At 43.4% G+C, this 25,023-nt stretch overlaps 3 protein-coding genes across 7 annotated transcripts in view; 2 read left to right on the top strand and 1 right to left on the bottom strand.

Moving 5' to 3' along the window:
• The window catches only part of UHRF1 (ubiquitin like with PHD and ring finger domains 1), a 33,028-nt gene extending 26,531 nt beyond the window's left edge, over window positions 1-6,497 (top strand). For all 4 annotated transcript variants that reach the window (XM_081177701.1, XM_081177703.1, XM_081177702.1 and 1 more), the window contains exons 13-17: window positions 16-153; window positions 1,163-1,268; window positions 2,476-2,633; window positions 2,964-3,062; window positions 5,220-6,497. In XM_081177701.1, coding sequence (XP_081033827.1) covers window positions 16-153; window positions 1,163-1,268; window positions 2,476-2,633; window positions 2,964-3,062; window positions 5,220-5,366 — 648 coding nt within the window. In that variant the 3' untranslated portion in view covers window positions 5,367-6,497. The remainder of the gene's footprint in view (window positions 1-15; window positions 154-1,162; window positions 1,269-2,475; window positions 2,634-2,963; window positions 3,063-5,219) is intronic.
• LOC308577526 (perilipin-3-like) overlaps window positions 1-25,023 on the bottom strand; it is a 183,509-nt gene that overhangs the window by 64,142 nt on the left and 94,344 nt on the right. The window lies entirely within an intron of this gene.
• KDM4B (lysine demethylase 4B) overlaps window positions 9,306-25,023 on the top strand; it is a 192,671-nt gene continuing 176,953 nt past the window's right edge. For both annotated transcript variants that reach the window (XR_014003632.1, XM_081177635.1), the window contains exon 1: window positions 9,306-9,582. The gene's annotated coding sequence lies outside the window, so the exon portion shown is untranslated. The remainder of the gene's footprint in view (window positions 9,583-25,023) is intronic.

The raw sequence follows: 25,023 nt of genomic DNA, 5'->3' as shown, positions 1-25,023 counted from the left end.
CATTTCCTTTTATAGGTTGTTAAATATTGGCCTGAAACAGGGAAATCTGGCTTCTTAGTGTGGCGCTACCTGCTCAGGAGAGATGATGATGAGCCAGCCCCTTGGACCCGGGAAGGGAAGGAGAGAATGAAGAAACTTGGGCTGACAATGCAGGTAAGTCATGCTGCAGAGTGTTGAGAAGCATTGTCCTTTGAAGGGTCAGGAGTCCAGCTGCTGCGAGAGAAATGGTGGTTAAGGTAACCTCTCAGGATTGTGTTATGCTTCTGGCCACTTATTTGGCTTTGTATTCTTTCTCTGGTAGTTGAACAGGAGTGCACACCCGGTCCAGGTGTGCTTGATTTTTTCTCTCCCTGTAATGCCCATTGGATGTCCTGTGTTCAATACCTGCTGCTGAAACTTTCAGATTTTGAGCAAAATAAAAAAAATTCCTTCCTGTAGCACCTTAAAGACCAACTAAGTTAGTTCTTGGTATAAGCTTTCGTGTGCATGCACACTTCTTCAGATACACAGGGTTAGGGCAGGGTTAGGGTTAGGGTTAGGGTTAGGGTTAGGGATTTTGAGCAGCGTGTTAGAGCCATGCAGACATTAAGCTAAAAACCATTCCCCAGTAATTAGTGGCTGCTTTTTTATTAGAAAAAAAAACTAGCTGTCCCCCTTTTCAGCTCAACAGTTACAGTGGAACATGCTTAGATCTTGAGGGAAGATGCATTTACACCAGTTCCGTCCAGTAGGCAGCCTAGCTCTCTGGATTTTATGGCAATACATTTTGCTTTGCATCTGTACCTCCCATTGCTGCAGTTATGTGTAACACCAATTATTAGTCTTTGGCACTGGTGGCAGCAAGAGCAGTGCTGTGGTTGATGGATTTAGATCATGCTTCCTCAACCTCGGCCCTCCAGATGTTTTGAGACTACAATTCCCAGCATCCCCGACCACTGGTCCTGCTAGCTAGGCATCATGGGAGTTGTAGGCCAAAAACATCTGGAGGGCTGAGGTTGAAGAAGCCTGATTTAAATGGTGCAACTCAGCATTCTTATGGTAGGAGATAGGAATCCTAAGAGCTTCCCTGTGAGATTAGACCAGATCAGTGGCCAGTGTTGGATTAAGGGATGTTGTCTCTGAGGGCTATGCACAGGCTAACCATTTCTCATCCCTAATTCAGTATCCTGAAGGGTATCTGGAATCTGTTGCAAACAAAGAAAAAGAAAACAGTAAGAAAACCGAAGAGCTTGAAACCCCAGGGCAAGGGAAAAGGAAGCGGAAATCTGGTAGGTATTGATACTGGAAAATAGGGGTGTGTGTGTGCCTATAGAGGCCTAACTTTCTTTTACAAGACTCAGAGTCCCCCAGGTTTGTTATTGGTCAGAGCATAATGAGCTGTGCTGAAGCAGGGTCCAGTGAAAACAAGGTAGATCTTTATTTTTCTGCTGCAGCACGCTCCCTCCTCCCTGCAAGGAGGTGAGAGAGAGAGACCAAGAACAAAGTGTGTCACATCTTTTAAATGTTTGCATTTTGGCCGTCAGAAGGAGGACATCCCCTTACCTCAGTGTCACAAATACATTACACAGTCGCTTGGGCAAGCCAAGATGTGTTAAATTTCTGAGGATTAGTAAGATTTACATAGTTCCAAACAGAGGTTATGCAGAGCATTAACCCTGGAAATAGGTTCTCCTAGGGCAGGGGTGCCCAAACTTTTTTCAAAGGGCCATATTTGAGGAAGTGAACATGCGTGAGGGCCGACCAAAGTAGTTGAGCTTTTTTTTAAAAGGATTTTACCCCAAGAAATATACTGCCACGGGGGCCGAATTAAATCTGCCGGTGGGCCAGATTAGGCCCCTGAAATGGACTTTGGACATGCCTGTCCTAGGGATTGATTGATATGGCAATCAGGAACGTCGCACACCTGGGCAATATTTGAAGACAGTTGACACTTATTGAAGCCAAAAAGGGGGTAGGCAAATCTCTTAGGCATTTCCCCTGACAGGCAGCAGCCTACATGATCTCAGGCAATGAGGTTATGGAGGATGTAGGGTCTCCCACAATGCAAAGAGGCACACATGACCAACAGGTTCCAAAAGTAAGAATTACACGTTGTTCCATAGTGAAATTCAAGCTTCCCTTGTTTTAACAGGCTAGATTTAAAGTATCTGGCTTAAATGAGGAAAGGGTGGGGTACATGCCTCCTTTAGGAACCAGCCAAACAAAGAAGGGGGGCAGCTGGATTTTCTGGATAGCATGTGTGGTGTGGTGCTTTGGGGTGACATAAGGGTGCACTCATTTTATGTGCATCCTTGGGAGATGTGGTGGGGCACATGGTGCCACAAAACAGACGTATAGAGAAAAGAAAGGGGGTATGCAGTGGGAACTTTTCTGGTAACAGTATACCTTATCCAATTGTCTACAGTTTTCTTCTTTGGAGGGGGGCAGGCAGAAAATAAAACTGAGATAAAGCATAGCCTGTGTTTTCGTTTCCAGGAAATGAGACGGACTTCTCTGTTTCTCCTGATGGCACACCAAAGAAGACCAAGGTTGAAGTCTACAAGCTCACCCCCAAGCAGAGGGCCCTCATTAAAGATGACGAAGCCAATGCAAAGTTGTGGAGTGAAGCCCTAGAAGCCCTTAAGGACGGCCCGGTATGTGTGGGGCGGGTACTGCTTGCCCCAAAACAGGATTAAGAAGCAATGATTGCCCTGGTCTGTACATGCAGCATAATGCTTTTTAAAAAAGGCTTCCCATATTAAAAGCAGCAGCACCGAAGAGAAAACCTAAGCTCTGTCTCAAAGTAGAAACCCAGCAATAAGCGAGGCTGGGACCAAGTCTTTGCCTCTACCATGCAACTGGGAAGCTTACAGAGAGCATTCCACAAGTGGGGAGCCACTGCAGAAAAGGCCCATTTCATGTTTAAGCAATAGGAGAACAGAAGTAGCATTACTGTAACTCCTCTGTCTCCCTTTTCACGGCAGAAATTCCTCAACAAAGTGGAAGAAACTTTCCTGTGCATTTGCTGTCAGGAAGTGGTGTTTCGGCCAATAACAACAGTGTGCCAGCACAACGTATGCAAGGTGAGGAGCTGCCATTGATTTTCACTGCTGTGCCTATTTCAGAACATTGACTCTTCCTATAATTTTTAAGACTTGAAACCTACTGAATGGCTTTGGAAACAGAGGGGAACCTCAGGCCTGCGGGCCAAATTTCGCCTGGTCTGAGTCCAGTCAGGTGTGGAGCAAGTGAATAGGCTGCATAAACGAGTTCCTCATCGATTATTCAATCGCATAACCAATTGCTTGCAGAAAACAGCATTGCAAGCCCTTTTCTCTGCCCTTTTCTGAGCAAAGCCCCTTGTGCTGTGGTTCCCAAGCGTCTGGCACCCTGCTGGCTGTCATGTGCTTGGAAAAATACAGTGCAAAGGGCTTTATGGGGGAGAAAACCCGGCCGTCAATCATCTGAGACCATCAAGATGTCAGGCAATTGAGTTGTCCTTCTCACAGGTCACCAAAGTTGTCCTGTGTTGACTGAGAACAGATAGAGATCTAGGCCAAAAGCGTTCCCACTCTTGTTCTAGAGTGTGCAATATTGTGTGAGTGAACAAGGTGTCGTCAGTAGGCAGAGCCGAACTCTACAGGGACGGGGAACCAGTGCACCTCCAGCTGTTGTTGGACTTGCAACTCGCATCAACATGGCTAGTGGTCAGGAATAATGGGAATTGGAGTCTAATCTCTGGAGCTGCACAGCTTTCCATCCTTGCCCTACAGGGTGGCTGCATGCAGAATAAAGTACAAAAATTGTGTATCTTGCAATATTTGTTAACCTGTTCTAAGAGGCCACTCCGATCTTCCACTGTAGTATTTAATGTGAAATAGGAAGGTCCTACTTAAGTCAAGACCGCAAAATTCTTGGGATTCTCTTTCCCGAAGGTTGTTAAAAGGAAGCAGAAGCAGCAGCAGCAAAAAACTAATTGTGTAAGACCACTAGCTCTTGGTAGCCAGTCACTGTAATCTGTGAATAGCAAGAGACTAAGGGCAGAAAGGAGGTGCTGTACTGAGATCTGTAGTCTAATCTTCCTCTGTTCCTAGTTACTCTGTGATAAGGTCCCATGCCCTCTGGTAACATCCCTTGACTCACTTCAGTCTCCTGCTTTGTTCAAAAAGTTAATTGTCAGCTGAAGCAAGGTGAAAGAGTACCTCCCTCAGGCAATATTGGGTCATTGCTTTAGTCCTGGGATTAGTGAAGATGCAAATAGTTGCAGGGTAGAACTCTTAAGGTGAATAGAGTGAGATGATGGCTGGATAGGGTGTGACTGAAATATCCTGGTGCTCCTTTTTTCTGTATAGACTTTAGCTGTTATCTCAGGGGGGTGATTCAATCTTTCTTTGTGTGTGGTGAAGAATTCTCATCACCCTTCACAAAAACAGGCAGGTTTAATTGGTACTGTATTTATAATAAAGGACAGACAAGTTTCAGCAATAACTCCTCAACACAGGCTGTTGTTGTTTTTTTAATACAAACTTGATATACCAAGTCTACAGAACAATAAAAGTATTAGCATAGCTGGCTTGACAGAGGGGCCCTCCTTGTTGCCCTTTACCAGAATTAAGTTTGCTGCAGTTTGTGTGAATGCTGGCAATTTTATCACCAACATTTAAGTATTCTTAAGTTATAATGAAAGCAAGATGTCATCTTAGATGTGGGTTAGCGCTCTGTTTCTCATTGCAATCAGCAAGCGGTGGTACTGTGGGGGAAGGGTTGAATCTTTGTTCTCTTGTTCAATGTAAAGATAGCTGGTATCTTTTGATCACCCGTTCATTATTATTATTTTTACTCCGCAGAGTATAGAACCTTAAATTAGAAATTTGTTTTCTTAATGCAAGGATCAAAGAATATTTGCAAAAGTATGGTTTTTGTTTTGTCTTATACTGAGTGGTAGTGGCTCTACAGGCTTCCAGGCAGGTGTCTTTCTCAGCCCCACCTGGGGAGTCTGGGGACTGAACCAGAGATTTTTCATGCAAAGGAGATTACTACCCTTTCATAAGTAGTAGCTATATATCCCCCAAGGAAACATACTACACTCCTATTGGCTTTCATGCTTTTGGCAATCAATAAACAAAAATGACGCACTTTAATAGCTATGACAAAACCTTTAGTGGATGGGTTTTATGTCCCTGTTTATATGCTAGTGGTCTTTTAAAAAATCTCCTTTTGATGTCTCTTTTACTTCCCAGGACTGCCTAGATCGATCCTTCCGAGCAGAAGTCTACAGCTGCCCAGCCTGCCGTTATGATCTTGGCAAAAACTATACAATGCAAGTGAATGAACTGCTGCAGACCCTTCTGAGCCAGCTCTTCCCTGGCTATGGCAATGGACGGTGATTCCAAAAAGCACTTCTAATTTCATTAAGATTTTTTTTTTTAAAAAAGCAAAACCTTGTGGGGTTTTTTGACGGGGTTTTATTTAAATAAATAGCCTTTCAGAAAAGCTGTCACTGTTGTCTCCCTTCCCTGAAAACTATAAAGGTTGAGGAACCTGCTTATGTATTTTTGTAGTAATGATTGCATCTTTTTTTAAAGGAAACCTTCATGGTTGTAGGAATTGCAAATTTCTCATTGTGTGCTACTAAAATCTACGGAATTGCAGTTTTTTTTAAAATGGGGTGTCATTTCCTTTTAAAACTAAAAACCTAGTACATGGCTTGGTTGCTAGAACAATCTCTTTGATCTATGGATTTTTTTACTGTTAAGTTTGATGCTCTTGATCTTTTTGTGGCAGCATTTTTTAAAAAAACTGTTATCACAGCATTTTTTACTATTGTCCGTTTAGGACCCGCCACAGTGATCATTTGAGACCCCTTGATTCTTGGAGTGTTGACATTTTTTGCTAAAAGCCCCCTTCTCTACTGGTTACTTGTCTTAACCGTCTTTATGTAAAAGTTACTACCTCAGTCTCCACATTTAATCAGCCAGGTGTTGCTTCCTACTTAATAGTGCCATATGGGAACACACAAAAGCCATTTGGAAGTGCCTTTTTACTGCTTTTTTTGCTGTGAAAGACTGAGCTTTGAACATTGGAAAAGCACTGAATTTTCTAAACTGCCAACAATTTTTTTGCTCCTGGGATTCAAAAATGTCACTACCGCTGCTCTAGATCATTAGCTTTAGATCAGTGTCCTGCTTTGTGCATGTCTGAATATTCCTTTTTATCTTACTTAGAATGGGAAATGAGACATGGAAAGGCTTGGTTGTATATTCGGTGGTTGGTCATTCTTGCTTCAAACAGTACCAAACCCTTACAGTTCAATACCTCAGGATAAAGCAGAGTTGATACTAAATCATTCTTCACATCATACAGACTGGAATAAATGTGCTTGTTTAACTTTTTTAGCCTCTTTACCTCCTTATAAATGTATAATATTGTTTGGAAACTTTTATGACTTTTGAATTATGCCACAGTTTTGTACAAACAAAAGTTCTCAAAAATAAAATACCTTTTCGTATCAAAGAGAATGTGCCTGATTAAATTTTGGAATTCGGTTTTTAGTTTGGTGATGATTAGATCTGTGTGGCTGGAGATCTAGATAACTTTTAGTCCACCTGTTGCTCCCCCTACCCCACACTTAATCAAGGAAGTTGACAACCTTATCTTGAAATAGCTGGCTGCCTGTTTTTAGCATGTGGTATAAACACTGGTTACAAACTGAGGAAAAATGCTAGCAGCAGCAGCAGCAATTTCAGAGACGGTGAGAAGATAAATTTGTTTAAAACTTTTGTTGTTGTTCTTGATTGCATAGCTTGTTGTGGAAGAACTAACTGATTCATAAAGGTCCAGACTATGCTCCCAGTTGGTGCCCTCCAGATTTTTTAGGCTAAAACTTCATTTTAAATATAGGATTGTCTTTAAATTTCCCTTTTTCTTTTATGTATGTATCTGTCTGTCTTATATATTGTAGGTTGCTGTTACAAGTAATAAAACTGCTCCTTTCCCTTTATGGGGTACGCGCAAGCCCATATAGAGTTCTTTTGTAGGTTCTCTATTGGTAGGAGAAAATAACATGCAGGAGAGAGGAAGAGGACCCAGAACAAAGGTGTGCAAGCCCTTATATAGACATTTTAAATTGCCCACCTTGGAGTCCAAGACCACCTGAAGCAAAGTTCTTAACCCAAGGTAATATTTCTGGATTAGTGGAGTCTGTAACCTGAGGTACCACTATACCTGATTGCATTATCTGGATTTTGGGCGTGCTATTGTTATTATAACTACTCAATTCCTGAATCTAGGTCATAGGGCACAGGCTCACACCCTGTTCATCTCTTGAATGTGCCCTGAGGACAGGATTTGTGAGGAAAGAGACAATGGGGAGTTTTCCCACTTTGACCTTGCAGAGAAATCTTTGAGGTCAATTTGTTCAGGATCTAATCTGGGGTTTCAGACATGTGGTTTATATATACAGTTATGAACACTTAGAAGAATTTTAAGGTAATATATAAAAAACTAACATCACCTTGGTAAAAAGGGGCCAATAAATGTAATTATTAATAATAATAATACTCCCATCAGCCCCTGCCTTCATCCCATAATCCCTTTGCAAGGGATCAGGAAGTTATTGTCCCTCATATGGACTACGCCTCCCATCATCCCTGACAATTGGCCATGCTGTCCGAGGCTGATGGAGATTGTAATCCCAAACATACGGAAGGCACCAGCTTGTGGAAGCTGTGGCCGAAAAGAATAGTTATGTTACAGAAACACAAAGAGTGGATTGTACTTTCTGATGCCAAGATTATTAAACTTGGAATTTGCTATCCAGTGTTGAGGGACAATTCTGGCTCTTAAAATATGAAGGTTGCCTGTCCTGAGGAGTAATTTCCAATGGACACAGAAGGATAGATGCTAAGGCTCACAGTGCAAGACGTTTGTTGGAACTGGAGCTTTTCTTGCTTACAGTTGTTCATCATAAGATGTGAACTCCTTAGACTTCCAGTTGGTTGGCTTTGGTTGTGATTCTAAGTGAGATTTATGTTTCAGGGCAATGGCTTACACTTTGGCTGAGAGATTTAAAAAATGCAGTGGCCAGAGCTGTAGTCTTAAGGACACTTGGAGGACCACATTCTCTTTTTAAAACAAGGCTATGGGGTAAGATAATAAATCAACTCTTCAATAGGTGGCTATCCAACATCTGCTTGAACATCTGCAGCATATAGATCTCCTCTCCCTGTAGTCCGTTGGGTCCATGAATTTCTCTTTATCCTCCATATCTTAAACTTGAGTCTACCCTCCTTACTGTTAGGTCCATTTGATCTAGTCTGGCCTCTTCTCTGTAGGAGACCCTCAAGTATTTGAAGAGGGTTCCTATGCACGCCCCACCCCACCCCACCTTCTCTAGATGAAAGACCCTTCCTTCTGAAACCTGTTTCCATAACCATATGATGTGTTTTCCCTTGAATTCTGAGCCAATTCCTGTTTTGTTTTGAAGTATTCTGCATTTTTTATTTTGTCCTTTCTCTTCCAAAGAATACCAGCTGGCTCAATACCCTACATCTATATGAAGGGCAGATTAGGAAAGCGAAAGCTCATCCTGCTGCTTTTGCCAGGTGCGCGCATTTGAACTTGGGCGATCCTTGGGAGAGTCCCAAATCTCATGATCCCCTCCCCACAGCCTCCAAAACATGCTTTTATGATTTGCAGTACTGTGGTGACCTTCGGCCCCCATTTATATTTACATTGCCCGCTCCTTGCTCATAGAACTGTTTTGAATAACAATGCGTTGTGCCAAGGGTGCGGGAGGTGGGCGGTGAATTGGAGAGATTAGGGGGGAAAGGGTGCAGATCTTCTCTTGATCTAATTTGCAAACCAATTCTCTCCTCCCTTCCGGGGCGCCCGCGATGCTGGAAAAGCAGGCCGCCGGCCCCTCCCTCATTGGTTCTCATAACCCTGCAGCCCCCTCCTCCTCCTGCACGCTGATTGTGTGTGCACGTCCTCACGTAGGCCGCCGGTGCTGGCTTTACCATCCAGCCCAGTGCGAGAGGAGGAGGAGGAGGACCCAGAAAAGGGCGTGTCCCGTGGGCTACCTTAAGCCTCGCCCTCTACCCAATCAGAAGCGGAGCTTGCCACTGACCTCCTTCCCCCGCCTTCCTCATTGGTCCTGCGGCTCAACCAATACCGGAGTCGGAGAGGGAGAGGGCGGGGGAAAGGCTCGAGAGCTCTTGCCATTGGGCTGACCAGGGAAAAAAGAGAAAGGGGCGTGGCTTGACGGAGAGCGAGAAGGAGGCGTGGCCAGCCGTGGCGGTGTTTTCCTCCCCCTTCCCCCCCGGAGTTGGTCCTCGCGCCTGCCCTTCACTCGCCAGCGGCCAGCCAATCTCGCGCGCGGCGGAGGGCGGGACCTCCTCGGCCGTTGGAGGAGGAGAAGATTGGCAACGGCCGCTGGCGGAGGCGCCCCTCCCCCCCCATCCCTCAGCCCCAACTGCTTCACCCCCGGACCTGCCTCCGAGGAGACCCGTTGGAGGCCGCGGGGGCGGCGCCTTGCAGCGGCAGCGTCGTCGTCGTGGTCGCCAGCCCCGGGAAGGCCGAGGGCCGAGAGTGTTGGCGAGTGTGGTAAGGGCCTTGCGAAGGCGACGGCGGGGGGGGGGGCGTGTGTGGAGGTGTCGCTGTGGCTGCCGTTCATTATCGCGACGGGAGGAGGAGGGGGGTGTTGTCGCTTTATGTCTTATTTTACCTCAGGGAAAGGGGGCCGGGCCTGCGGAGAGCTGGGGGGGAGGGGAGGGGATTCCGCCGCCGCCTCGGAACGGAAGCCCCGCCTCACAACGCCGTGCGTAGCTCCTTCTGTGAGGGAGGCGGTCGGGGTCGCGCGTTCTTTTTACCTCAGGCTTCCTCATGGGACGCCGCCCTCCCTCAAATCACAAGTTTGGGATGAGCTGGGAGGGGGAAATCAGTGTCGAAAGTCAAGGCCCCCAGACGCTGCGCTGCCTTCCCCCTTCCTTTGTAAATAAAACATATGTGAGGGAGAAGTGGATTTGCAGCACTGGTGTGACGAGGAGACCCGCTTGCCTCTTTGTATTCTTGTTTGTGGGGTGTTTTGAGGGTTGCACAGTATGTATTTCCAATGCTGTAGGAGAGTTCAGGAGTCAATAGCAGGTCAATAGATACAGGCCTACAGACACATACAAAACGCGAATTGCATACACATGCACACGTAAATAAGAGGCGAATTGCATGCACAAACACATGCACATGCACACATAAATAAGAGGCGAATTGCATGCACAAACATGCACACGCACACATAAATAAGGCAAATTGCATGCACAAACACATGCACACGCACACATAAATAAGAGGCGAATTGCATGCACAAACACATGCACATGCACACATAAATGAGAGGCGAATTGCATGCACAAACACATGCACACGCACGCATAAATAAGAGGCGAATTGCATGCACAAACACATGCACACGCACGCATAAATAAGAGGCGAATTGCATGCACAAACACATGCACATGCACACATAAATGAGAGGCGAATTGCATGCACAAACATGCACACGCACACATAAATAAGGCAAATTGCATGCACAAACACATGCGCACGCATAAATGAGAGGCGAATTGCATGCACAAACATGCACACACACACATAAATGAGAGGCAAATTGCATGCACAAACACATGCACACGCACACATAAATAAGAGGCGAATTGCATACACAAACACATGAACACATATATGATAGGGATACATGCACATAAATAAGAGGCAAATTGCATACACAAACACACAAGCACACATATAATAGGGATACACACACACACATATCCCTATACACACACCAAAAACCCTGCACATATATAATGGCAAATATATACTAATACATACACATTTATGTATAAATATAATAGCATATTATTGAATCCCAAATGTCTCAACTTGCTGCCCCTGTAACATATGTATATATTAAACCAAGTCCTACTCTGAGTATACCCACCAAATTATTTACAGTATTGAATTTATTGGTTGTTTTTCTTTTAACCTGGGCAACTCAAAAGTGTCTAACGTGTCCTGTTCACTTCAGGGGGTCTGCTCTTGAATGGAATTTAGCTGGACACAGGTGTTATATAATATTAAGTTGTATCCAGTGTTAGTCAGTGTAGACCCATGGAAATGAATGAATGTTACTAGCTTTGGGCCTATCATTTCATTGGGTCTGAGTGAAACTTGGATATGTATAAAACACGATGAATAGAGTGCATCATAGTCGTAGTAGAGGCTCATTGAAATAAGTGAAGATGGCTAACTTTGGTTCTTTAATAGTGGTCCTAGTCTGAGCAGAACAGTTTGTTAAAAGTTAATGGTTTAAATGGTAATTGTTGCTTTTTTATGGGTTGTATCCACTCATATTCGGAGCAGACCCACTGAAGTTAAAAAGCATGACGAATTTGGATCAGTTAATTTCAGTGAGTCTCCTCTGACAAACACCGGCTACCTTGGCCTGAAAAGCGAGTTGAGCGCTGCACTCCATAGTCGCTTTTGACTGGACTTAACCGTCCAGGGTCCTTTACCTTTTTACCTTATTTATAATAATTGTATTTGAGATTGTTACTCTTTTTCAAGTTGCCTGTGGGTCTTTTTGTCTTCACTGTTAGTGTGGTGAATGTAAATCTGGCGATGTATTATGTAAATTGATGATGATAGTAGTTTATATTGTGTTGTTTTAGTTTTGTTCTAAAAGTATCAGCTATTTGTGTGTAATTTTTTTGCTGTTTTGTACATTGCACAAGGCAATTAATAAAACAACGATGATGATAATAAATTGGAGAGAGGGAAACCACAAGATTCTTGTCTTTGTGTAGCAGAAGCAACAGGCTTAATGTGGGGACCTCCTCATCTGTACTATTATAAAAAGAGTTTACAGCAGTTTGTCTTGCTTGGGGATGGGGAGGTAGGAAAGCCTGCTCACAATGTTCTGACACTATGTAACTATAACCAGAAGATACCCCTCTTCTCCCTTCTCACCCATGTGACTGAAAGTGACTAAAAGTGAAAGCAACTTCACAACTTTCTTTCTCACTGAAGTGTGGTCAACAAGTACCAGCTGGGTGCTATCTGGGAGCTGCATTTGAGATTTGCAAGGCACCAGGTGCATTTTGCACCTGGCTGTTAACCACTTGCGATCAAGTAAAGGTGCCAGGATGGTGCCTGACGCCTCCACTATCTGGAGATGTATACCTAGGGATCATTGGATCTTGACTGTTTTCACACACTAATACCGCATCCTGTAGAATTCTATCAGTTATATTTTATCTGCACAATCAGAATGGATTTTAGGAACCAAAAAGTCATATTGAAAAATACGGCTTAAGGAGCCATTTGGCACTCGGCTTTTATATCTGAGTTTCTAACACTGCTTGTAGCCACTGACGAATTTATATTCTATTAATTTGTCCAATCCCCCTTTGACATCTTCAAAGTGACTGCCCACTAAATGTGGCAGCTGGTTTCTCTTCAGATATACATGCGATAAATAAATTCTTCTGCTTACCTGCTTCAGAAAGCTGGAGGATAGGGCTGTGTGATATGTCAATTTATCGTCCAAAACTGGTTTGAAGTCCATATCGTAATGTTGGTTTCATAATTTTTGACCTGGCAATACAGTATATCACAAATGTGTGTGTGCTGTGCAAAAATCACAATGTGGGGAAAAACTGAATCCAACCAATGCTTCTTTCAATTCCTGCAGTCCCTGTTAACTCTGCCGGCTCAGCTCTCCCCAGCTTCAATCAGGGGGCAGCAATTCACAAGTTCAGGCACTGGCAAGAATCCTGATGCAGGAAAAATTGTGAAGCCAGTTAATACGGCTACATAGTTCCATCCTCATTTCAGACATCGACATCGTGATATATTGGTATATTGTGATGTTTAGCTGGTGATATAGCGCAATGTTGAAAACCAATTATTGGCCAGCCCTACTGGAGGGACCAACCAGATAGAGATGTCAGTCGCTAGCTAACCTGGCATCCAGAGATCTCCACGTGGTTGTAATTCGACCCACACCAGTCACAAAATGTGCCTGGTTTCTAATGCTGCTGCCAATCCAGCAACTCAAGTATAACTCTGAGCCACAAGACGCTTCACAGGCAAATGAGCAAGCAACAACTTTTGAGATAAATGAAGGAACAGTGGGAGAAACTTAATTCTTAGACACCTTAGATAATGTGACATATTTTAGTAAGATCCAGGTTGGCACTTTAAGAGCAGCAAAATACATCCTGCTCTCAGTATGTAATTGATACAAGCCCTTCAAAAGCCACACTCCTGAGGTCTAAACTTTGAGCCTAATTATGGCCAACTAAATGCCAGCACCCAGTTTACAGTAACACAGTAGAGCATCCGACCAGAAAAATATTATTAACTAATAAAAATAAAAAGGAAGAGAGAGCACACAAATAAACAAATAAAAAGGAAGAGAGAGCACACAAGCATATCCAGTGTGGTTAGATAGTGTCTTTTGTTTTCTTACAGTGTAAGACTTGCATTTTTGCAAAAAAAGACTCATCCATTAAAAAAATTAAACATTTTACTTTATATATATTGAAGCAAATGCTTTGTAGAATACGAAATCAGTCTGTTTGGACTTGTGTGTGTAGAGGTGAAGGTCACTTTCCTGATATGACGAAAAAGATCCAGCAAAGTTTCCCATAGGGCAAGTTGACCTAGTCAGAAGGCCTGATCCAGAAATGGCCAACTTTCCACAGACCACTTTGACAAGTGGATGGAGTCCACTACAGTTGATTTGAACTTCAATTAACTTCTGCAATACAAAAGAAACATTTGTTCCCAATTCTTCCTTTGAAGCCCTAGCTTTAATTCATCTGCAGCACCCAGGCTCTCTAGGGATCTTTGGTTGGCACACTTGTTTTTAAGTGTCAAGCAAGCAGTTAAGAACTTTTTTCATTTGCCAAATTTTTAGTGTGGGTGAAATTTCTGTCTCCCTATTTTTATTTTGCACCTGGTTTTCTTACCTGAAATTTATTTTTTTGGAATTTTGACTGTTTTCCTGTGTTTACTGAACTTTTTGTAAGCCTCTGTGAGCTTAATTTACTGTATAAAGAAAAACTGAGTATGTTTTATAGTATATATAGATGTAAATAGAAGTAAAATACAGATGGTCAGATAGGGAACTGACCAAAAAATCTTTCCATTACTTGCACAATCACTGATGCACATTTTCAATAGCTGTACCTTTGCCTGAAGATCAATGCTTATATGATGCTAGAGCTAACATAAAGGTAAAGGTACCTCTGACCGTTAGGTCCAGTCGTGAATGACTCTAGGGTTGTGCGCTCATCTCGCTCTATAGGGTGAGGGAGCCGGCATTTGTCCGCAGACAGCTTCTGGGTCATGTGGCCAGCATGACTAAGCTGCTTCTGGTGAACCAGAGCAGCGCACAGAAACGCCGTTTACCTTCCCGCCAGAGCGGTACTTATTTATCTATTTGCACTTGACGTGCTTTCGAACTGCTAGGTTGGCAGGAGCTGGAACCAAACAACGGGAGCTTACTCCGTCGTGGGGATTCGAACCTCCAACCTTCTGATCAGCAAGCCCTAGGCTCTGTGGTTTAGACCACAGCACCACCGGTGTCCCAGTGCGCCACCCGCTAACATACTGCACTCCAACTGCATGCTATGCATAGCCTAAAATGGTCATGGCTCAATGTCTTGATTGGTGGGTGGTAACAGAATTGCCAGGGTTGTTGTGGGAACATTTGTTGGCATTGTCTCTTGTTTCTACAGTTATATTTGTGCTTTTTACTTTGCTGCTGGGAATAGAATAGACTCATGGAGTTGGAGGGCACCCTGAGTATCATCTAGTCCAACCCCCTGCAATGCAATTATCCGTTATGGGGTCAAAACTGCAACCTTGGCATTATCAGCACCGCACTCTAACCAACTGGGCTAGTGCATAGTATTGTGACTGTTATTTATTTCCTTCGTTTATGTTCCACCTTTCCTCCAAGGAGCTCTTTTTTAAAGAAGCGGTTTGATGATAGCTTCTTTAAAGGGGTCCATGGAAAATTCCTCAGAGAGGGGAGCATTCACCACCCCACAGAATCCATTGCCCAGCCCTGCCTGTCTCGCTTTTAAGAGCCAGGACGGGAAAGGATCAAGGTGGTCTGTTTTACTTGCCCAAGAAGCCTGTCCACATCCTCTGTGGTAACAGGTTGAAATTGATCCCATACAACCTGACCAGACACAGCTCTGGCACTCTCCTGCCTTGGCCCTGCTACCACAGTGGTGTCTAGCTTTTTCCAAATCTTGAGTGATTATAGCTGCAAAAAAGTGATCCTTTTTGGACACTGATGGAAAAGGTGGTTCTGTTAGACTATGAACAACCTGAAAGAGTCTCCTGGACCTGTTTCCCGCAAATGCAATAGAGGTGGCGAAGAAAATCCTCTTTGCCATCACTATCGCCACTTGGTAGGCTCAACATTGAACTCTTAACTCGTGTTTGGTCCAATTTAGAGTGAGGTTGGTTTTTTTTTGCCACTGCTACTCTAGCCATCTCAGCAACTGTTTCATCACCCTCACCTCTGGGGAAAACTACAGGGCCATTCAGGCTCCATGCAATTGGAGAGGGCACTTCAGAGCCACACAGTTAATAGCCCTTGTTAGCTCCATATTCCAGTAAGCCACCAGGGAATCAGCTGAGAGGCCATCAATATGGAATAATATATCCCTCAACACTCTCTGGAAGCCATTTGGATCCATTAACTGGTGGGGGCAAACAATTCAAATTGGTCCCACCTCCCTGTGGAGGGGAAGGGTTGCAGAGAAGTCTAGTTGCACCAGGAAATGATCTGACCATGGCATTTATTTTGTTCCACTGGAACTTAATGTCAGATCATCCACAGAGTTAAACATCAGATCTAAGACATGCCCATGGCTATGAGTAGGGCCAGATTTATTCAGGGACAGCATGGATGTTAGAATCCCCTAGAACCACCAGACTAGGTGTCTCCAGGAGAACATCCAACACGACCTGAAGCAGCTCAGGCAGAGAATCCATTTTTTAAAAAGTAATACTTAAGTTTTCCAATTTAATAATCCAATAAAGGCCACATTAGAGACATTCCGAATTATAAAATAATCTAACAGTCCAAATATTAAGCCAAATTATAAATCTTTGTTTGACTTCCCATGCTCTGAGGTTGAAGGATTGCCATCACCTCACATTTGCACTGCTTTCTTTATTGGTCCAGGTGGTTCCCATAATTCAATCCAATATTAATCCTTAGTTTGTTTTCACAGCCTCTGAATTCGTCCAGCAAGCGAGTTATATCAAAACAGTATGTTTCTGTGTCGGTGTTTTATTTCCTTCCGTGTCTTTCACTTTCACTTCTTAACGTCAGTAATTATCCAATACGACACGTCCCAAAATGGAGGACATCTGGCTTTCTGTTAGTTGTTCTAGGTGTACGTCCAAACCTTCGTTTCATCTCGTACTAGAACAGATAGGCCTGTACTTTGGCTAGAAGCCTCAGTTCCCATCTTCCGCTCTTAATGGTCCATCAGAACTACTTGCAAATTCGTAAATCTTTTCCACACAGTTAATAATTAGATCAAAATTAGATCAATATTACAGTACAGTATCTCTTGCGTACATAATCGGTATTCAGACTTTCCAGGGGGATTTGCCAAGTAAAATAGCAAATACACATTATATCAAAAAGAAACAAAGGAGGCTCCCCCTCCCTTTCTGTTCTGACATACCAGTTCCATAGTAAAGATAGTCTCTCTTCCACTCAAATCCTTTAGCTCCTCCCTGGCTGAATCAGTTGGCAGAGAAGTTTATCTTCCCTCACTCAGAGCATGCCTGTTAATTAAGTCCGAATTACCATCTTAAAAAACAGGAGTTTGTTTGCTCATGGCGGCGATTTTGGAGTGTTGCCAAAGAGACCCCCCAGCCCTGGGGGGCGGTTGGGAGGATGATTACTCCCATCTCATCATCAAAATATCCTGTGCGAAATGGCTCAGATGTACAACAGCCTCCGCCATGGCAAGGCAGGGAATCCTTGGTGCAGCAGGGAGGTCAGTACACCAATAGGAATCCTGCGCTAACCCTATTGCCCAACTTTCAGAACGTGCACTCGGCAAACTGGGTCTCCCTAATAGGATGCCGGATGAAAACTAATGACATCCTAAAAGTCACTGCAAACCCCCCTACCTGCCCACAGGACCTGGGTTGCTGTGAGTAAGCAGCAAGAACAGGCCCACCTAACATGTCCAACCAGGTCTCTGTAACACATGCCAGGTCAATTCCTCCATCCACAATCGAGTCATGGATGGCAGTGGTCTTAGGAATCATTGACCTGACATTGCACAGCAGCACCTTAAGGTCATATGGGACACCGTTGTTGATACCTGTATCCTTCTGGTCAGGAGCACACCCGGAGGCAGGAATAGTCTTCAGATGACAACTAAAGTTGCTGCCTCGGTAATGACATAGTCTCGTCCTAGTGTAACTCTTCCTCCTGCCTGTAATTGGGATTGAATGTCCCAATGCCTCCCCTCTGTGGAACCTGCCTCAGCCATTCTGTTCTGAACAACAACAAGCAACATGTCGACTAATAATATACTAACAGAATATTTGTAACATTATACTGTTTCAAAATTCATAAACAGAAGACATATAATATATGCATGGAGTCACAAATAATAGGAATTAAATAAATGTTCCAAGAACAGGAATGTAGGAGTAGTGAGTCACTATCAAAGATCACTGAGATGGAGGCAAAATGCCTTTCCACAGTCAATATCCTACAAATGCAATGATAGGTGCTCCAAACGTAGCAATAGGGTACTCCGAGCACAGCAGCAGACAGAACAGCTCTTCCAGGATAACGAACTGTTTCAATGATAATTCTTCATCAGCTGGCAAAAGTGCTCAACTAGAGGTACTTCCATGACCTGATTCCTAATGTGGGATTGATGCTCTCCTATAAGGACACTGCCCGACAGTATGGTAGATCCAATATAAAGCAGATTGCAAGGGCATCTTATTAGGTAGAAGAGTTTGGATTTGATATCACGCTTTATCACTACCCTAAGGAGTCTCAAAGCGGCTAACAATCTTCTTTCCCTTCCTCCCCCACAACAAACACTGTGAGGTGAGTGAGGCTGAGAGACTTCAGAGAAGTGTGACTAGCCCAAGGTCACCCAGCAGCTGCATGTGGAGGAGTGGGAAATTGAATCCGGTTCACCAGATTATGAGTCCACTGCTCTTAACCACTACACCACACTACAGCATCTTTGTATACAGGTATACAGTATCTTTGGTCTGACATGTACTGAAATGACGGATGGTAAATCTAAAGTTAGAATAAGCATCATAGATCTCTTTCGTCTGTCACACAAAAGGGCAAGATATACATCTACCGCATTTATGATGACCCATCAGGCTGGAACTAGTGGGAGCACGTGTCAATGTAAGGTCAGAATGGACCAGCCATTCTGTTGGCTAGGGCCCACTCCCGGGGCAGCCCTGACCCTCTCCCTTTAAAAACAAAACATATTATGCCAACTATAAAGTAAAGTAAACCAATAAACCAATAGAAAATAATAATAAAAAGAAACAATTTACAGTTATACACAAATTAAAATGACCCCAACCAACTCAATAAAAACAAAACAACACAACCAAAATTTAAAGCTCCACAGATTAAAAGCTGTTTAAAAACATTTTCCAGCAGCTGGAGCAGTAAAACCATTAAGAGCCCCTAAACACTCGCCCCAACCCAAGAGTTTGTTCCAGTGAGCCTTGCAGCAGGGAGCAGGTCCTTCAGCACTCACAGTAGCAGATGTTACTCTGGCCTCCCAGGAGCCTCTCATAGCTGGTTTGTGTGAGTCTGGGCCACACACCCTAGGCCAGGTAGAAAGGATCTTGCAGCAGGGAGCCGGTCCTCCAGCACTCACTGTTCTTCCCTCAACTTAAAGTGGTTCATGTTACCAATATCACCACTTTTCTCTTTTGTCTGACTTTCTTGTTGAAGAGGCAGAGGGGCAAAGTGGGGGGAGGAAATACTGGGAGGGAGGTTAGTCCTTTCCTTTGCAAAGGAAAGCAGAGAGTTGCAGTGGTTAAGTGTTAGAGTGGGCGACCAAGGTTCAAATCCCCACTGACTCATGAAGCTCACTGGGTGTCCTTGGGCCAGTCATTCAACAATACAAACAACACAATAAGTGAGCATCTCACCACCAATGAGGAAAAAAGTCTGCAGCATCTTTATTATTATCAGTGTGTACCTTTTTTCTGAGTGGCTGGAGATAGCAGAGAGAGGAGGAATGTATTGTACACTTTCAAGGACACAAGATGGGGAGGCACGTCTGAACACTAAGCAACTCCTGTAGTGGAGACAGGGGCATAGTGTCTCTTATTGCTGCCCGGGGCGGGGGGTGCGTGGCCCAGCTGGACGGTGCGCTCACACACTGGAGCCTGCCACTTCTGCCCCTGGGTCAGGCCTGACCTGGGAGTGGAGCTGTGGCCGGCTGGCAGTGTTGGGCCACCATGTGAGGAAGCTGACATCCATAGCTCCCTCGTGCTGGAGCCCAATGAAGGAGAGCTTGATTCAGAGATGGTCCACCTATATATTGACCTATTCCAGCCTCTTTTTCTTAACAGCTTGAAACAGTTGTAAATAAAGCAGTCTGCAGTATACTTCAATCTACATTCTACACATTTTCAGGAGGACCCACAGTTGTAGGATTAGAACTTGTCGCCAGTTGTTTTTCGGTGACTCAACAGCACCACCTAGTGATTTCCAGTTCCGTCATTTACTAGTGAAATAATTCTTCACTGCAAGAGAGCCAGGGAAGCTGCTTTCATCCCCTTTCCATGCTACTTCCCTGAAGCCTTTTGATATGCTGAAGAGACTCCATTGTGGTTCTGTTTGCATTAGTGAACAAACAAACAAACAAACAAACACAAACTGCAAAGCTCTTGCATGTGGTTTCAACCCACCCATAACTCTCCCTCTGCCCATAGAAGCCAACTCCTAGGGGCCAAGGGGTCCACACCATCACAATAAAATATTTGAGGGGGGCACCCCCCCAGGTTGATGGGCATTGCCATTCAAATGGTGTGCATGCATGCATGGCATCATGTGGTCGATTATGCAGGGCAGTGCCTACCCCCCCCCCATTTTATTCAAGTTGGCTTTTACCTCTCTCTGCCTTTTGCTGTTCAGGAGGCCCATTTTCAGCTCCACTTTTGGTTCCTGAATAGGAGAGGGCTGGATTGACCCCCCCCCCCTTATTTCAGAAGAGAAGGGGTGTATGGGTGTGCTTTTAAGCAAAATGAGCTTTGCTTTGGGGGTCAGAGAAAGGGAAGGGAATCAAAGCAGAGTGGGGAAGTTGTTTTGTTGTTGTTTCAACACGTTTCTTGTTTCCGTAATGAGGCCCTGGAAGGCTGCTTTGGAAGGCTGCTTTAGAGAGGTCTGGGGTCTCTCTTCCCCCAAACCCCATTATTTGGGGGGAATATTAGGAGGAATATTGTGGCATTTTAAAGAAAGACATTAAAGTCTGACATCTCCTTGTTGTATTGTGAGGAAACTCTTTAATATTGGGGACCCATTGGCTGTATTTACACAAGAAAACACCCATCAAGGGAGAGAGGGCGGATTGGATGGTGCTTACATTAATCTTTTTAATGTTTTAAGAGATTCTCAAATCCTGGATATTAAAATGCAAAATGCATCAACATTTACATAGTTTGCCATGGTAAATGTCTCGTGCCAGTTAACCTTTCATGTAACTTTTCATGTAACAGGATTTTGAAGGCGCAACTGTACAGGCAGTCCTGTAAAAAAGTTACAGAGTATTGCGATTGGAGAGGTACTGCTCAAAAATAATGAATTAGGTTGCAATCCCAATCTTATTTGCATGGGTGTAAGCCCTTCTGAATTCAGTAGGATCTATTTCTGTGTAAAAATGGTTAGGATTGTGCTGTTAGGGCTGTTCTTCCAATAATGTTGATATAATAGACACATTTAGCTGTGATTGCAGTACTTGCTGAAGTGTGTGTGTGTAACATTACATTACACGCATGCGCGCACACATATACATACCAGTATTTGTAAATACTTATGGTTGGTTACTGTTGCTGAGACTGATTCCCATTTTTATTTGTGGTGTCCAGTTAAGATCTGCTATTAAAAATGTGATATTAACAATGTGTCACTGCTGTGAATTGTGTATTAGTTCATGTGTTTAGAAAAAACAAATAGAAAGTGCTCTGCTGCATTGGGGCGGGGGGGGGCACTGGTGACTCCCCATTCTGTTTTTGCACCTGCAACCCAGGTTCCAGGAGCCATTCGGCTCCTAGTTTATACACCTCAGTTTCTAATACTGCCACAGTGTTCCCACTTAAAATTTAAAGAGGCAATTGTAATAATATATGTATTGGATGTTACCCCCACCCCCCCCATAGGAAATTGGGAGTTCTTAGGGCATTTGGGAAACTTTAAGACGAACAACCACACATTTAGTCTTAATATAACAGTACAGTGGTGCCTCGCAAGACGAAAAGAATCCGTTCTGTGATTCTCTTCGTCTAGCGGTTTTTTCGTCTTGCGAAGCAAGCCCATTGACGGATTAGCGGCTTTTAGCGCTATTAGCGGCTTTTAGTGGCTTATCAGTTTATCGGATCAGCTGATAAGCAGCTTAGCGGCTTAGAAAAGGGGGGGAGGAAAAAACCCCCGCAGGAACTCGCAAGACATTGTCGTCTTGCGAAGCAAGCCCATAGGAGATTTGTTTTGTGAAGCACCTCCAAAACGGAAAACTCTTTTGTCTAGCGAGTTTTCCGTCTTGCGAGGCATTCGTCTTGCGGGGCACCACTGTAGTATGCATGTGCGTATGATAGAAGCATAGTTTTGAAGCAGTTGATTTTTCAGGTGCATTCTTGCATTTGAATCAGAAAATACCTTTAAAGGAGATATATTGATTAAAGGAGAAGGAGGTACCACTACATTTTGCAAACACGCACCCTCTGATGCTGAAGGGACTCTTGGCACTCGGCTGTTGTTGAATCAAGACCACCCAGGGACAACTGGGGGATTCCTGCATTGCAGGGGGTTGGGCTAGACGACCCTTGAGGCCCCTTCCAACTCTACATTTCTGTGATATACATTAAGAAAAACTGGGTCTTTTACCTCTATAATGTCAACAGTGGACTTTTAGAACAGGAGCTGGCATTGCACAAAGGTATTAAGTTACTAAATCGTTGTGAAATACTTTTATTGAGTGAAATAGTGTAATTAACCCTGTCAAACAATAATCTGAAACAAACATTACTATCTTATACAAAGAATACAGTATTATTGATACGTTAAATTTTTGTGGTCTTCCTTCTTTTCTTTTTTAACCTTCTCTGTCTCTTATTAGTCAACTTTCCCAAGATAATTTTTTGTTAGACCTGTGAAAGACCTGAAAGTAATTTTAGTGTATACAGTATATATTATTTTTACTTAGGTCTGGTTTTGTGTCTCATGCTCTCTGTAAGCTGTTCAATATAAATTATATTTATTTTTTTCTTTTCTTTTGCTATAGCTATTTTCTCGTAAATGAAGAGAAAAACTAAAGAAATAAACATAAATGTTAAAATTTAGTATTTTGATTGAAATATATTCAGTACAAAGTATTTCAATATGTCACAAGCTTATCCCATCATTAAACCCTATGGTGGGGAAGTAAGTATTGCAAGCAGATGATACCATAATAGAAACAAGAAAATACAGTGGTACCTCTGGATATGAACTTAATTCGTTCTGGAGGTCTGTTCTTATCCCGAAACTGTTCTTAACATGAGGCGCCATTACCTCGCATCCTGGGGCAAAGTTCGCATCCGGGAGCAACTACTTCCAGGTTAGCACAGCTTGTAACCCGACGCATGCACAACCAGAAGTGTTTGTATCCAGAGGTACCACTGTGAAGAGGTTAGTTTATTCCTTCACGGAGGGATTCTTAACTTTACCCAGTGCGGTTTATTTGTGTCCTGTGGTCCAATAGTAGGTGGTTAAGGATATTTGCCTGGCTATTGGAATAGCATGCCACCCTCCAAGCAGCTGTATGTTAAACAATTTGCTATTTCATAAATGGAATTATATATAGTTTATATACAATTTATATAGTTGGGTGAAGATTTTATTTTAAATCCACGTTTCTTGATGTAGTAAAGATTATTGTAAGATGACCTCTTTGAAGATGGTTTTATGAAGCATTTTAGATAATTCTCTCCCTGCCCCCAAGTTCTTTATACAATTGCTTATTCTCTTCTCACAGCTGTTCACTTGCTAGCATTCATCTGCAGTAAAGCTTTGAATCTGGGTCAGTGTGTCACACCCACTGTTGGAGGGCCTGAAAGCATGTCCTGTGACCAGGAGTGCAAATAAGTTGAGTTTGGAGAGGCAGTACAATACAATAATGGCTTTTAGACTAGCTTGTGGCACTGAACAGAAAATGGTTGCATTTGTATATTGTCATAATACGGAGGAAGAGAAAGAGACTGAATGAATCAATCAATCAATCAATCAATCAATCACTGAAGGATATAATTGCAGGCTTGTAATTTTTATGGTAGCGGGTTTTTTTGGGGGGAGGACTTTTTATGTAATCAACAGTGGCATTAATTTTATCATGTATTTGCTACCACCTCTCCCACTCCTCCGCTCTAAAAATAGGTGAAGTAAATATGACTTTGCTCATGTGCACAGTTGAGGGAAGGAGGTCTGTGTTGTTGAGGATGATACTTTTGGTGCTTTAACTGTCTGTGTTTACAACTAAATCAAAGCTATTTACATATTTGTCTCAAGCAGCATATCTCACTTGCGGTTTTTAGTGGGTAAAACTCTAATTTGCTTTTCTTTCAAAATATAAACCTATACACATATGAAACATAAGCAAAGGTAAAAAAGGTAAAGCACTCCTGAGCGGTTAAGTCCCGCCAAACTCGATTATAGGGTGCAGCACTCATCTCTGCTTTCAGGCTGAGGGAGCTGGCGTTTGTCTGAAGACAGCTTTTCAGGTCATGTGGCCAGCATGACTAAACCTCTTCTGGTGCAACGGAACACCGTGATGGAAGCCAGAACACACAGAAATGCCATTTAACTTTCTGCCACAGTGGTACCTATTTATCTACTCATGCTGGTATGCTTTTGAACTCTTGGTTGGCAGGAGCTGGAACAGAGCAATGGGAGCTCACCCCGGACCTTATGATTGGTAAGCCCAAGAGGCTCTGGGTCCCATACATGAAACATAAGGATGTTTGTCAGGCTTTCCCCATGTCCAAAATACTCAAAATCCAATCCATTAGGTGTGCCTGCCTAGCTTCCCTGCACAAATGCTTTTTCACCCACTGTGGCATATGCACCTATCAATTTCAAATCTTTTCAGATATATTGCTCAACCATAGTTTACCATTACAAGAGCAAATCTCAGGCTCATATGCTCACTGCATGGCTGTGAGGGGCTTGCAGGTTCTCATTTCTGTTTTTAATTAACCACACCGTGTCATGTCAGCTGAACCTGAAAAAGTGTGAGTGGTTTTAAATATGTAACGTTGAAAGAAACGAAGCTCAAACCATAGCTTAAGAAGTTGGGGTGGTTTTGCGTTGTTTGTTGATACAACAATCAGTAGTTAAGATTAGATATAGTTTAGTTTTCAGGCATAGAGCAGCTAAACTAAGATGGAAGCCGAAGCTTCTGATCTTCATAATGACCATTGGTAGTGCCAATAAAAGAGGCATACAAGAAGACACTCAAATTATATAGCAGTGTTCCTAAAGTGGTGAGCAAGAGGCAACAGCAGGAGGATTTAAGATGTAAAACAGATATTGGTACCTGGCATGCCACATTTACCATCGCTATTGACTTGGAGATCCTGGGATCCATCACAGGCTCCTCTTCCTCCTCCTTCCTCCTTCTGAAGCCAGCTTACCTTCTTGGGGTGGGGGGAGTAGAGCACCGGTGGTGGGATGAGGGGGATGTG

The sequence above is a fragment of the Podarcis bocagei genome (genome assembly GCF_964188305.1).
Source record: "Podarcis bocagei genome assembly, chromosome: 18".
NCBI lineage: Eukaryota > Metazoa > Chordata > Lepidosauria > Squamata > Lacertidae > Podarcis > Podarcis bocagei.
The sequence above is the reverse complement of the archived record's forward strand: the minus strand, read 5'-3'. Positions and strand labels throughout refer to the sequence as shown.